The 15,564-nt window shown below is 31.6% G+C and overlaps 1 protein-coding gene across 1 annotated transcript; it reads right to left on the bottom strand.

Moving 5' to 3' along the window:
- Positions 1–8,576: 8,576 nt before the first annotated feature.
- On the bottom strand, positions 8,577–13,094 carry LOC132735700 (Krueppel-like factor 5). The gene is made up of 3 exons (XM_060722681.1): positions 12,810–13,094; positions 10,634–11,771; positions 8,577–10,200 (listed from the first exon to the last, which is right to left on the bottom strand). The coding sequence occupies exons 1-3, from the start codon at positions 12,924–12,926 to the stop codon at positions 9,947–9,949; spliced, it is 1,509 nt and encodes a 502-aa protein (XP_060578664.1). The 5' UTR covers positions 12,927–13,094; the 3' UTR covers positions 8,577–9,946.
- Between the last annotated feature and the right edge of the window lie 2,470 nt (positions 13,095–15,564).

Raw genomic sequence — 15,564 nt, 5'->3', positions numbered from 1 at the left:
CTCGAAATACCCTCGATACAACACATCATAAAAAATTCTTCAAAATGCTCATAGTATATACAAACGTTCACCCGAAATATTGAAAATTAGAGGTAATTCCATCCAAACATTTATATAAATATCTTATTAAATACATAATGCTTTCAATAAGTTTGTGATATTAAATGTCCATGAAGCCCGGACATAAGTCATAATGTCTATTTATGCATGTTGTCCTTCAACAGTTTCCAAAAGAGTAGTCACTTGCTGAGTCATCTTCTGCTTCTGTAGCATTTTGGATATTGGTATTCTGAAAGTGGTTTAGTATTTTGTATGTAAATCAACATACCACTTTGTTTACGTTTTGCTACATTTAGGACAATTGCCAGTGCTGTTCTATCCAGTTGATAAGCTATATATCCATTATTATTATAATATTATAAAACGTATGTCTTTTCTAAAGAATATATAGTACCGGAACACGAAAAATTCAATAAGAAATAACTGACATGATGCCAACCGGATTCTATATCATCAGAGCAAATACATGTTCATGTATATGATATTTTGTTTATTTGCCCTGATGATATAGAATCCGGTCGACATTTTATTAAAATGAGAAAAATCAGTTAATGTTAGTTATGTTTTAGTGCATGCACATACATATTCATTTCTGAGACATAATATGCATTTTAAGAAGTACTACCGTGTAAGCATAGGCATTTTCCTTGCAACATTTATAATATACATTGTTACTTCCGAAACATACTAGTTCTCACATTTATAAGATGTACTTTATAGTTTCATACAGGCCACTTTCAAATAAAGATACTTGTAGAAAACCATCATCAGGTCTTTAAATAACGATTGAGCTTATTTGACTACTGTATCCACCTCGTCCATTTCCCGAGGACAAGTGTAACTGTATTCTTCTTATGCAACATGTAAGCGTATAAAATTATGAAACAAATTCTTTACTACTTGCATGTGCATGATTCGTAAAAATATATTCGTCACAAATGAGTCGTGACTTGATCAAAGTTGTTTTTGTTCACATATTGATAAAATACTCATCAAAGTGTGATCATGCGAGTTTACTCGGTGCTCTTGCGGTTTCCGCCTCTCCGGATATATAACCGCAATCCAGATATAAGTGGCTTTGTTAAATTCATTTAAAATCATTTTGAAACCGAAACTGCGCCGAATTTTACCTTGCGTGTACAAACAAATTGTTACCGTCTCGGGTAGTTTGTTTTTCTGACCGAGATGTTTTGCTCCGTTTGACGTGTTAACAATCTCTAGTGTGGTTAGAGCACTGGTATGTCCTTTCTCCATTGATAATAAATATGATAGTAATCTTTTGGACCTTGATAGTTTTATTTCATGTATTTATACAAGTTTTATATTCTGATTAAGAATTCCCTACAAAATTTATCAACGTGCTGAGAGTACGTTTTTAACAAAAAGGTCATTATTGAATTTCTGAACGTAATCTCTGGTATTACATTGAAGTTTGTTTGTTAGATCTCTTGTGTTTTAGTGCAGATTTATTGATGAATCGTTCAATGAGCATGTCACAATGATTGTTTTGATCTGTTAGAGAATTACGTCATGTGTTATCAGAGATATATCATATTCCAGTAAACCCGACAAATACTTTAATTAATTGTTTACATCTTTATCAAATAATATTATGTTGTTTTTCTTCGCATGTTATATAACATATTACAGGAGATAGTTTTCCAGTTCCATGGCTGAAGACAGTTCACATATATAAATGTACCACCCTCGCCTTTTCCACAATAATCAGATTCCTGTTAAATATCTTAAATGTATTTGTCCACTTTTCAATCCGGACAAAACTATTGATCATTTTAAAGAAATGTTCAGCTAAGTTCTAATCAAGGTCTGAACAGTTCGTATTGCCGCTAGTATGTTAAAGGCACAAGTGGACTATAAAAGCCAGCAGATGGCGATAGGGTAGGTTTCCTATTAATGTTATGCATGCTCCACTTCAGGGACCTTTTTCAAAGTTTTAAGATCAATTACCAAATGTATTAAAATGAAACTTGGCGTGTATGTAGGCATAAACATCGTTGATAAAGATTGACCAAAATTAATCAAAATATAAATTTGTTAATAGTGTTTCTGGGGGGAAATGCTGTCAAAAACCAAATTTCTTCTATAGTGTGCGTAAAGTCTGTTTCACAATAGAGATATTTCCATTATAATAAGGTCCCGTGTAAACAAAACATTTGTACCTCAAACTCAGAAATAAAATTTCAAATTTCATCGATAATTTATAATCATGACTACTTTGAAATTTGTCAATACTTTTTTCCTAATTCATCTTTGTTAATTTTAAAGTAAACAAAGTAATTAACCGCCAGTGTAATCTGGAAATGAATAGGATAAAACACATTATATCACAATCAGCAGACGACAAATATGCAGGAAAACACTTTGATGAAGTATTTAGTCATGACGATCGTCAAGATAACACAGTTTTAAAGTACAAGCACTCAAGTGCACTCATTGTTTATATGGTTTTTGTATTAGACAATATTTCTTTCTTTTTTTAGCAGACGACCGATGTAGGTTCGTATGCGAGGAAGTGTGATTTTCTTTTAATGTATAATACCACAATTTGTGTGTGGTTATAGCACGAGTACTTGATATAACGACTGCACACTCGATTTGTTAACCGGGTCGGTTTCAAACTTTTTTTTACCTTGGCCAGTACAATACTGGGGGTGTCCGCTGTCTTCTTTCCTTACTATAACACACGCGACGTTACATGTCAAAGTTATAGTTTGATAAAAGTACAAGTAGACACTTGATATACCCATAACTTACATTTATATGACAAAATTTGATAGCACTTCCAAATGAATAGGATGTTTACAAGTTTTTCGAAGTATTTCAAAATGTGACCTGTTTGAGTGCAAAAAAGTAAAAAAAAATTGTCGTCGGCATAATTATGATGATACCAAATCGTTTTAAAACATGTACACGTACATTTATAATATACAGTGTTACATGTATATACAGCTTTTTCTGCTTATATAAAGGGGTCATCGCAAAATAAGATCATCTCTGTATATTGTAAAGTCCCACATACATAATAATAAGGTTTTTCTCCTTGACCTCTTGATATATCCAGAAAAAAAACTTAAATTTTCCTTATCACGATCGGCTTGGATATATACCACATTGTTATAATAATAAATAATTTTAACTTTTGAGCTATGGTATATCTTGTAATATATACGTATATTTAGCCAACTCCTGCAGACACGTGGGTACAATATATGGTGTAAAAAGGAAAAACATTGATATCATATTTTTTCAAAATATGGGGTTAAAAAAAAACAAGACACTGTTTTCACTAAAAATTTGCAAATATCAGTTATATTTGGTGCAATGGGTTATTTCTCGTATGTTTAAACTGTTTTACTATTTAAAAACAAAAAATTTCCAATTAAAAACTTGGCTATGTAAATGACGAATTTTGACAGTTTTTTTATTTTCTGAAAAATTCTATAAAACCGGTTTGCTACTCATCACCTGTCACTCTACAGTTTTTAAAAGGCACATTTTCTTTTCTTTAAGAAAAAACAACGGGTGTTAATAAAAAAAAAAATAAAAAAAGTTTAGTTTCAAAAAAATTTTTTTTTATTTTTTTAAAAATGTAAAAATTTTTCATAAAAAAAGAATAAAAATGGTATTTTTTTTCCCTACAAAATTTAATTTTTTTTGCGCCATGTCTCCAGAGAGCCAAAATAGTTCAAAAGGGGAATAAAAAAATTTAAAAAAAGGAAAATTTTAAGAAAAAAAAAAAAATATAAAAAAAAAAATAATTCCCAGTTATATGCAAAATTTTATCTATATTTTACTCGAGACTTAAACCACTAATGATTTTAAGGCCCCTTTCATTTCCAAAATTTTTAGATTTTGGGGGGGATGCTGCTTTAAAAAAGGGGGTTCCCAAAAACATCAAAATTTTTTTTTTCTTTTTTGAAAATAAAAAAAAACCTTTTGGCCCAAAAAAGTTTTTAAAAAAAGGTAATTTATTTAAAATTTTAAACCCGGGGATGAAAAAAGGGAAAAAATAAGATAAAAATTTTACCACATATACATTAAATAAAACAATTTTGTATGGACCATAAAACAACTTTAAAGTTTCAAAAATGTGAAACTTTTTTATTATCTTTTTTAAACAAAGAAAGTCATTACAAAAATCTTATTTAATACATATATAAAATATATAATCATAACTCATTTTTCTATATCATTTTGTATAACCTTTTTTGCGCTTTTTAAAATGTTTAAAAACGCAATATTTTCCGGTTTTCTAGTTATTTTTTTTTTTTGCCCAAGGTCAATAAAATCACTTAAAATTTTTTTTTTTTTTTTCGGGAAAAAAAACCCTTTTTTTTAAACCCCAATTTTACTATAAAAAACAGGGTTTCCCCTTTTAACCCCACATCAAAGCCCCCTTTTTATGGATTTTTTTCTATAATTATTTAGTCTCCTAAATAAATTTTTTTTTAAAAATTTTGGTTTCATGTTTTATAAAAAACTTTTTAAATATAATTTTTAATTCCTTATTTCCATTATTTAAAGTCGTTTATTATTGTTTATTAATTTGTCCTACAGGTTTTTTAAAACTAAAGAAGTCATGGCCTGAATGTTAAGCGTTATCTTAATTATGCATCAGTGGTCAGTAAATTAAGTTATATCGCACCCACCAATCTCAGATTGTTTCCTGTCTCGGAGGAACTAAATGATGTTTTGTTACGTGAAATGACACCTTATAACATTCGTTCATTAACTTAAGGAGTGGACATCTGAATTTTTTTCTTCTGTCTTTATATATCAGTTTCGTTACTGACCGCGTACGTGTCGACTCTTATCATATTCGCATTTACTTGCAATGTGTCGTCTGTCTGATATTTTCTCATCGCCAGTCTCTTAAAATGTACAGTGGTCCGTCCATGTGCATGATTGAATTACTGATCACTGTAACCTCTAGTATCTTTTTACATAGAACAGTTCGTTCGTCCGTACGTCCATTAACTCTTAATCTCTATATTTCTATAATGGATCTGTCCAGCAAAAGAATTTTGGAATTGCCCATTCAAAAGTTCAAGGGGTTTCAGTATAAAAATAACTAAAAAATTAAATGCCCAACCCAAAAAAAGGGTGGGTCAGGGGGTTGGTTAATACGGGGGGGGACCCTTTTCTTCATTTTTGGGGGTTTTAAAAACTGTAATGAAACAATGCCTCGACTTTTTTTGGGTTTTTAAAATTTCAATAAAGCCGTTTACGGAGATTAAGTAATTTGCTATTTTGGTTTTTCTGCCGGAATTAGTTTCATATTTTTTTTGCGGGGCTCATAGGAGACAGAGTGAAGTTGAAATGTTGGACACTAAGGATCCAGAAGTTTGGAAGCAGTTACATCGTTCTACATTGGAATTTAATTCATTGCTGCAGCCTATCCTATCAACATTGTATTGTCGTAGAAATGTTGTTGTTGTTTTTTTTCTTTACTTTTTTTCGTTTTGTTTTTTTCAATTAGACTATGCGCCGATCCTCTGTCAATTTTCCCGTGCATGTTGATAACATTAAACAAAGTAACCACACTTGTGTAATTTCATTTTTTTACTTTCAGAGATAACAATTACAGAAATTAATTACAAAATAATGAACAAATAATTAATTCAAAAACGGATATTGTGTCAGAAATCACAACTGATTGATCTAATGTATGTTAATTCTAAGATATTTAACATATGAAGAGAACATGTTTCAGAGATAATTAACTATAAATATACTAACACATTATCTTCTCGTTAACAAGGATTACTTAAATATTCTGATGTTAATACGGTGTCAAATATAATAACCTTAATCTTCTTTCATTAATGTACTGCTGTGATCAGAATTAGGTCAGTTTTGTTCGAACTAGCAATTTGTCTGCGAGCGAGAAATTCAACCCGACATAATTATGTATCGATCAGTCTTTTATAAATAGATCGTAACATCACGCGCTTTGGCGGCCTGTCGTATCAGTAGCACAAAATCAATACAAGAATTTTCTCAATGAATCCCTTGCTTATAGAATACTTGAACATTCATTCATTTATTTTGGTACAAGGAAATTGTATTCGATCGACTTCCGGAATATAGAGTTTTTCCTGATAAATATTTGCTTACACAAATGTAAGTCAAGTTTTAAAAGCCTCAGTTGTAATGAAGACACATTTTACCACCACAGGTTTCCAACAACCATTATCACAACAAGTATTTCCTACAGTATACAAAAGAAACATATCAATAAACTAAGTGAAATGATTTTACAGTAATAAACATCAATAATTCATTGAACATTTTTAATTTCAAAGTGAGGTTTAAGAACCGTGTACAATTAAGTCTTTTATTTTTTTTCTTACAGAAGAATAACCGATCAGAAACAGCTGTTCAAGCGTTCAAAAGCAACAAAAAACAACAGTATTTTTTATACATTATCAAAGATAATCTATCCAATTCCGTCCTCATAAAACATTAAAGTTTTTACACGAAAAATCATTTAGCACCTCCATTGAGAATAAAAGCTCTAGATCTAGAAATTTTACATTTATAAAAGTAAATAATTCATTTTATTCTTTATTTTCTAGTGCACATACCATTAAAATGTCAAGTATATTTCCCTTTGGTATAGAACGGGGTCTTTGTTCTTTGTACGAAATTACTTTTTAATTCACTTATGTCTTTGTAGTATACATAAAAAACTATAGATTACAGAAGCCGAAGGAACGAATTTCTGATCTACTTTGTAATATCTTTCTTCTTTTCTTTACCTTTCTATGTAAAAGACAGTAATGTAATTTTATGATGTGTGATATATGTATATATGGTACCCGTTCAATATTTATCCCATTATTAAAAGAACACATTACTTTTGTTCGTTTCCAAAGAGAATGGCTTGAAAAAAAGTCTGTACAGTACACAAGTAAAGAAGAAATATTTAATCGCCATTTGGATTTTAAAACGTAAATATATCTTTCGAATAAATTTACATAACAATTATGATTTATACTTAAGATATGAAGTTACGAGTAAACAATTACTCATTGATCGTGTCCCTGTTTACGTACACCAAACTGTAAGGTGAAGAAAACAGTATTTTCCTTCTTGTATTACTTTTCATTAAAACAAATAGAATTTAAAAAAATATCATTTTGAATTCCTAAATTTTTTTTTATTTTAATTTCTGACGAATTTTCAAATTTTTTAAACAAACAAATTTTTTTGCCGACGATTATTTAACTGTTCAAGGGAAACTTAATTAAAAATAAATAAAATGGTTTTTTTTTATATTTTTGACATTTTTCAAATTAATCCTTGAAACGGAGCATTTTTTTTCGAAATTTTAAAGGAATCTCTAACAAAAATAAGGCACTGGGCCCTAAAAAGACGAACAAAATTTTTGCATGAAAAAAAACCACGAATTTTGCAATTCATTTATTAACATTTTAAGAAACATTTTTTTTTCCAATTTTTTGAAAATAATTTTCAGCAATTATATAAGAGGTTGACACATATATGAAATGTCGTTAGGAATTTTCTTTTCTGAGAAATTCCATAGCCCTAGCGCATTTCGTAATTTTGGGATCAAGCATTTGGAGTTTTTCGTTGAAAATTTTCTCACATTTTAAATTCTTTTCGTAAATAGTTTTCCCGCATTTCATTTTTTTCCTGTATTTCATTTTTCGAAAAGTTTTTTTTAACAATTTATATTTATTTTAAAACACACTTTCCGCTTTTCTGAACGAATTTTAATCATATGCATTTTTTCGATTTAACCCAAAATTCGTCACATACATATATAGATATATGCACGGGGGGAGGCTTACGTGAATAGAAGAGCTGTAGAGTGTGATAATGGAAACTTAAAATTTGGGAACCAGGGAACGTTTGTGAAAATCTTAAACAAGTTATATGTCTATTTTCAAAGTGTATATGTCTATTTTCAAAGTGTAGAAAAATTTATATATATTTATTTATATTGGTTGACTTGTATCATTTAAGCAAGTAGACATTTCGACACATAATTTTAACATATGAGACTGTATTCGCCTGTAGCTGTTTAAATTTCACTTTTTATTGAATCTTACCTTAAAAAGTAGACTTTATTGAAGTCTCGTTTTAAAATGCCCGAGGGGGAAAAGAAAATTTTAAATATAGTTTAAACTTCAAATGATTGAACTCAACGATATTAAAATTTCTTGGCTACTTTCAAAATACATGTCCAATTGTGACGGAATTCAGGCTACATTTTCCTTTTCCAGGACATATTTTAAAAGACCTGTACTGTGAAACGCTGCGATAAGCGCATTTCTAACTTCCATGACATATTATTATAAAAGACCTGCTCAAGGAACATTTTTACAAACGCAATTCCAGCAAATTACATCAACTTCATGGGGTTATTATAATTGACCTGTATCGGTAAACGCTGACAAACGCAGTTCCAGACTGCACGGGGGTTCTGATGATGAATATTAATGGGAAATATAAAACGACAAAGATGATTTGTAAAAATATTCAACTTTTAATTCCGCATTTCTTTTTTTTTCAAACATAAATTTTACAAGCACATACTGGAAAAATATATAAAACTATTTCATCAGAAAACTTTATAACGTTATTATACCAGCTCCTATAAGAATTCTTTTATCACAACAACACTTAAGTCAGTTTACTAACAAGGCATATCAGTAGCTTATTTAACAGTTATCTTTTCCCGCTAAAAACCACATTTCATCGTTAAAAAAAAGACTGAAAAGATACCAAAGAAAAAAAAGGTTTCAAAGAAATGTTTCTACTAATGATTTGTACCAAGTATGCGTAAAAATGCGATGCGATTGAGGTAAGTGAGCTATCCGGAAATTATATCTCTTTTTTTTAAAAAAATCACCAAAAGCTCATCTCGATTAAAAAAGCAATAAAAATAAAATGCCAATTTAAATAATTTTATTCTCACCAAAAAGCAAAGAAACATTTAAGTACAAATGTTAATAATAAATATTCACATTGGGGGTAGTGACCCGTTTATAGAGTGGAATTCATACATCAATGATATATAAATGAAAGAGGTGTAAAATGAAGTGATATGATGTTAACAACAGTAAAAAGTATATAAACTTATGTCATATACACATTTAGCACATAATAAAAATCTGCCTTTTTTGAGCAAACAGTAAAAAAACAACATAAATATTTGCTTTTATTATTTTTTTTTACAAAAAGGCTGTGAATAGCACATAAACAAAGAAGGAACCTTTCTTTTAATGAAATCGTTCGCCGTTCAAACCATGTTAACAAAGAAAATGTAAAACGATATGCAAACATTAACAATGTCTAAAGGCTGAAATCATTTTTTTTAAAGAAACAAAAACAAGCGAAGTGCTCTGAAAAGTGTCATTGAAAGCACTACACAATATCTAAAGTCAATTAAAGGTTGACAAAACAACAGCTAAAGTGATTGCTTTAAATAAAACTCACATTTACATTTGTGACTTTACTGTGAACAAATAAACTCTAAAACTTTAACTATTTTATGACAACACCGTCACTATCACAATAATAACCAAAATAAATTCGTAAGACGAGCACTTTGGCATACTAAAACAAAGTCATTCATGTCTCTTTGAAAATACATCATTCAATGACCTTCCCTAAAATAAAGTCTTCCAGTCTGTTCGGCAGACTCTGGGTTATTTCAACCCCCTTCATCAAACAGGCAACTGTCGTCTGCTAACTCTAGCATTTCACGTTCGTGCCCATGACAACAACTAAAATGTCCGTGCGAGGACTGCTCGTGATCAACAAAGTTCTGCTCAATGGAGCCAAGTGAAGCACAAAGTTCTCCCTTAAAACTTGCTGTATTTTCTTCCACAAGTCACGTGGTCTTACTCTTGGGTTCGTGGCGTTTGTTGTGGAGAGCAAGATGGTCTGATCTGGCGAAACACCGATCGCAAACCTTGCACTTGAATGGCTTTGAGCCTGTGTGTTTCCGGATGTGACGTGTAAGTTCATCAGAGCGCGCAAATCGCCATTGACAACTCTGGAAATGACACCGGTAAGGTTTTTCTCCAGTGTGGATCCGCTGATGCGCTTTCAAATGAGAACTCTTTGTGTAGGCTTTACGACAACCTGAAATATACAAAGTAAACAAAACATAAGTCAAAGCTAAACACTAACTTTATAGCAACTGTTTGTAATTAGTTCACACATCAGAAACCAAATTCGGATTACGTGTTACGATATATTAACACATTAATGGCATCTGTGCTTGACTGGCATTATACATGAAACTGACAGATCAATCTGAATTCTATATAAGACATTTGAAAATCAGGCTCTGTTATTTCGAAATAGTAAAACTGTTGGTAAGATAACACTGCCAAGTTAGTCAAATCCGTCTACATGTAAGCAATTATTACCCATTCGACCATAACTTGCGAAATTAAACTTTATAGTTTGCCTAGGGCAAATATCACCATGTTTATGTTGACTTAGTAAAGTAAGTTAATTTTCACTTAAGTATATATCAGTTAATCAATAGAAAAATACAGTGATAACTTACCAGGAAAGTCACAGAAGTGGATACGTCTTTTCTCCAGGTCCGGGTTGTTTTTTCTGTTGTATTTTATTGTTGAACATCCAGGGTGGGTCTTTTGAGACTTCTTTGACATGTGAATGCTTCCTGGCCCTGGAACGTTCAGCATCGGGCTCATGTTCATAACCGATCCTGGCATTGATACTCGGCTTGGTATAAGACCAGGATATGGAGGAGGTGGGGTTCTGCGTAAGTCTAGACCAGTACTGGGACTGCCTGGCTGTGAGTTAGGTGGTGTTGGTGGCATCAGGACCGGAACTGTGTGGGGTGGTGTTGGAGTCGTGCTGTAATTGTGAGACATTGGGGTCTGGCTTCTTACAACACCTCCAGAGCTATATTGCGATATGTACTGTACCATTGGAGATGATGAAGTCGGTAATAAACATGGATTCGGCACTGGGATGTTTAATGATTTCGGCCTGTCCATAAATTGATCAGAACTAGAACTTTCACTTAGCATACAACTTGATGGATTTTCCTGTTTAACGTGAACATTGTCAAAGCTGGAATTATGATACTGACACGATGGCTTATCACTAGTGTCCTCTACTTTTATAATAGGCACTATAGGAGTATCGTCCATTTCTATCTCACTATCTCTGTCATCATCTGCTATATTGATACACGCTCTTAGATTGTCCCACATTGATGTTCCCGATGATGCCGTTGCTCCACTTGGGCGTTTATGTGACCCGTTGACAATACCATTTTCGTAGGAGACATATGTGGCATCCATATCAAATCCATTCTGGAACTTTGTTGCGTGAAGACCGGGCGTCTTTGATTTATTTTCTATTGGCTTTGGCGAGACATCCTTTCCAAAAAACTCGTCAACCAAAGATGAACTTGTTCTGCGAGGGCCTTCTATAGCATGCTGAATTATCTGTTGTTTCGTGGCGTTAAGTAAGCCAGTTCGGAGCATGTTCATGTCGGTACCCCTTACAAGACCAGCAGAAATCATCTTTTTGGCCGCCTGAAGTTCTGGGTTGTCCTTGCAGTCACCAAAGAACTCATCGACAAGAGAAGAGCTCTCTCTCCTTGAAGGCTTGCCATTTGGTATGTCTAGGAATGTTATGTATTTATCCCAATCATCTACAGATTTTAGCTGCAAGAAACAAAACAAAAAAATGTTTAATTAAAACCCCATGGCTTTTAAACTTACCAATTTATATTCATTAAAAATCAAATATTTTTAAACCAAGTGTCGGAAGTTATTTATAGATATTTGGTTCACAGTTCTTATACGTGCTTAAACATGTGTTATTCTCCATGGCTTTATCTTTCGAACAAATATTGACTTTAGACAGAGTTTATCGTCTACATGATTTCTATCAGATAACGAAATGTTAATGGTTTCGGTTGTTTGCGCCGTTTTTATCAATGACGCCTACGTACTTCCGAAGCGGAACAGCTTTGTTTTCTGCGCAGTAATACATGCGAATTATGAATGAAAGTTCAAAGGGTACACTAAAACGACTGATAGAACAGCCAATCATAACACGGCTTTCTCGACCGCCATTTATTTTTACGCTAAAAATCCGATTCAGACGAGAAAATTATCTCTATTTTACCATTTATCTACCTAAGAAATTAAAGTTTTATTCACGAAATTGATATTTACGATCGTTTCGTCCAAATATGTTTATACGGCTTGAACTATACCTTGAATATTGGCAGTTTCGCGACGTTTTAAAACCAGATTGACCTAATTCTTATCTCATTCATAAATTCAAGATGGAGTCTCGTAACGGACATTTTATATTAAAGTATTTTTAGGTCAGCAGAATTTATACCATTTACATTGACTTGAAATAATATTAAATATCGTTACTGATATAAGTGTGGCCAAATTTAACAAACACAGAATTTGATTTTCAGGAATACTATTTAAGCATATACATAATCCGCAATTATCAAAGAACCTGTAGAATGTTTAATAACATTACTAATCCCATTTACATGATATTATGATACAATTAAACATATTAAACAATTAATGTACAGTTAAATTTCAGTAGAGCTTAATAAAAAGAGTTTTAATGTAGCTATTTTTGTAAATTAAATTTCTTAAAAAAGCGACTCAATATGAAACAAATAAGCAGACACATGTATGTAAATTAATTAAAATTATTTAAATACTTACATTGGATGTACTCGCCAGCTGCGGTTCGCTGGGAGGTAAGAAACAGTCGTCTGTGTCAGGTACGATTTGATCATCGAAGACTTCACTTTCGAGATTAATGAAACAACTATCGGCCATTCCAGATCACAGTATATTTTAAATTAGTAAGTCACAATAAATATAAACACGACTTTATTTATTTATAAAATTCGAATCACAGTCCTATTTTTCCCTTTTTCTCTCCGCAAACTTAAATGTACGTTATCCTTGCTCTGTTCGCTGTCCACTGGACTTATGAATGAAACCTGACGTCAGCGGTGTTTTTATACCCTTCTGTGTAAAAATAGAATGAGGCAGTCTTTCATGAATTAGTAACGCCTCAAAATTGATACGTTGCCAATCACGTGATTATGTTATAAAGCAGGTAAAAAATCAAATTATCTCCTTAAAACTAGGTTTTTTCTTTAATGCCAAATAAGATCTTCAGATTTTTTTGCAAATTCAAGATGTACTAGTGTATATATAATGTTAAAGAAATCGTCAATTGATCACAATTGTGCTTTTTAGTTGTAAGTAGGACGCGTCAATCATTTTACGTCACTAGAAAACACGTCATCAAGGTCACAGGGTTAATTTTTATGAATGAACAGAGTTTTTAGCGTAAACAACTTGAACGTAAACTTACTCATGCGAATCGCTGTTTTACATGGTTTAATATTATAAAGTACTGAGTGGTTTTGTTCTTCTTTCACGTCATTATAATACTGGAAGCTAATCTGTTTTTATTGATATAAGGGTCATATTCAAACGGCGTAGATTCTAGTTATATAAGGTTTTCCAAACTTTACTTTTACATATAGGTTTAAATATAAATCTACAATCATATCAATCGTGGTTCGCATACATACATGTACCAGGCGGCGGCATCGTCAAAATATCTTATACAAATAAACGCATGACTATCACAAATTTCGGCTACTTTTGATGTCCTTGCACAAGATTAAAATATTTCACGCTGTTTTAGAATATATTTGTAAGCATTTTAAGAGTGAAATCGTGAGAAACACGTCTTATGAAAGTTAAACAAAAAGAATACATGTATAGAAAAGAAAGTAAAATGCTCTTATTTTGTAAAAGAATAATAGCAATGCTAACAATGTAAAAAAATCAAGACACCACATTTTTCTCGTTTTGATTTTAATACGTCTTCAATAGAATTGAAAATCAAGAACATACAAGGTGACGTGACGTCCGTTTACGCGGTAACGTCAATATATATTATCATATAATATTATCATATGAATATATGATACTATAATCTTAGAGTCTATATTTTTCAATATAGAAAAGTTGTTATAAAACCTAATAAATTTACATGTACGATAATTAAGAAGATGGGGTATATGTTGTATAAAATTAGATTTCTGAATAGATCTATATTCCATACAAGTTGAACACGAGTACTGTATATGTTAATCGAACGTGATCAAAGTGAATATATGCATATAGATCTATACAGGATGTCTTAATATATGTTGTTGTTTTTTTTCTTAATGTTGAACCTGTATAAACATTCAAAAATATTTTTTACCTTCAGTTTATATCATTAACTATGTTACAAACAACGTTGACATAAAGTGTTCGTTTGCTGACACTTACAAGTAAGGATAAAACTCGACAGAATATTTCAGTTGTCAGTTGCGTACACGACAATGCAGTAAATTTAAGTAAAATAATAAGTTAAATAATAGAATCGTATAGATTTGGTTTAGATAAACAACCCTTGTGTAACCATTTCCGACAACGCTTTGTTTATTTATTAAAAACACTTACATATCTTTACTTGCAACTGCTGTTTGTTTGTACGAAGTGAACCACTTGAACATGTGTTTTAGTGATTTACGTCATTGCGCAGAGAGTTAATTTCCCGCGATTAACACACGCTTCGCTCTTCAGCTTCCGGCTCCATTATCTTCATAGGTTATCTAAGAGGCTGAGTAATACAATGTGTATATCTCGAAATGCACCGCTTTTACGAGGCATTTAGAATATACGTATAACATTTCCATGCGTTTGTGTGCCCTCTTGGGTTGTAGTTATAGAAACAGTTACTAAAGTACAAATTTTTTCAATGTTTCATTAAGATCTTATCCATGTTTTTACTGCAGTATGTTATAGTAAAATATTATAGATAGTATCATCAAAGAAGTCTCATTTTTGTGTTGATATATATATGACTGCACAGATATTAAGTTCTTTGTATATATCTATATCTCTTAGCCTTATATAGAAACTGCAATAGTTCTGAAACTATAAAACAAATGAATTTTTGTTCACAGGATTGGTTGTTAACCACCCTACATAGCACGGTCGATGTGCACACAAACTTTGCATCGTCCGAATCGCTAAGCTTCCATGTGATGGCTTACTAGCTCTATTTTTGTCGCATCTTGACTATGTATTACATACATGTTGTTCCTAGACAATTTATTTAAATGTGAGTTATTAATGACTTTTTTTAAAATGACTTTGAACAAATGCTTAAGAGATACATGTATTGACAATTCGTTAAGAAAGACACAGATATAATGTTCATAAGCAGGGAAATTCAAAGACAGTAAGTCTGCCCTGTCGACTTCAAATTAAAGTAGTAAGTAGAAAAGAAATTAGCAGTCGTTGAATATCCTAATAATTTTATATAGCACCTTTCAGAAGCGTTAATATGATGACTTTTATCAATACTTCTTCACGATGTACAAAGAAACAGAAGAAGTAA

The sequence above is a fragment of the Ruditapes philippinarum genome, unplaced genomic scaffold (genome assembly GCF_026571515.1).
Source record: "Ruditapes philippinarum isolate M1 unplaced genomic scaffold, ASM2657151v2 ctg2234_1_1_1_1, whole genome shotgun sequence".
Lineage (NCBI taxonomy): Eukaryota > Metazoa > Mollusca > Bivalvia > Venerida > Veneridae > Ruditapes > Ruditapes philippinarum.
This window is presented reverse-complemented; position numbering and strand designations above follow the sequence as displayed.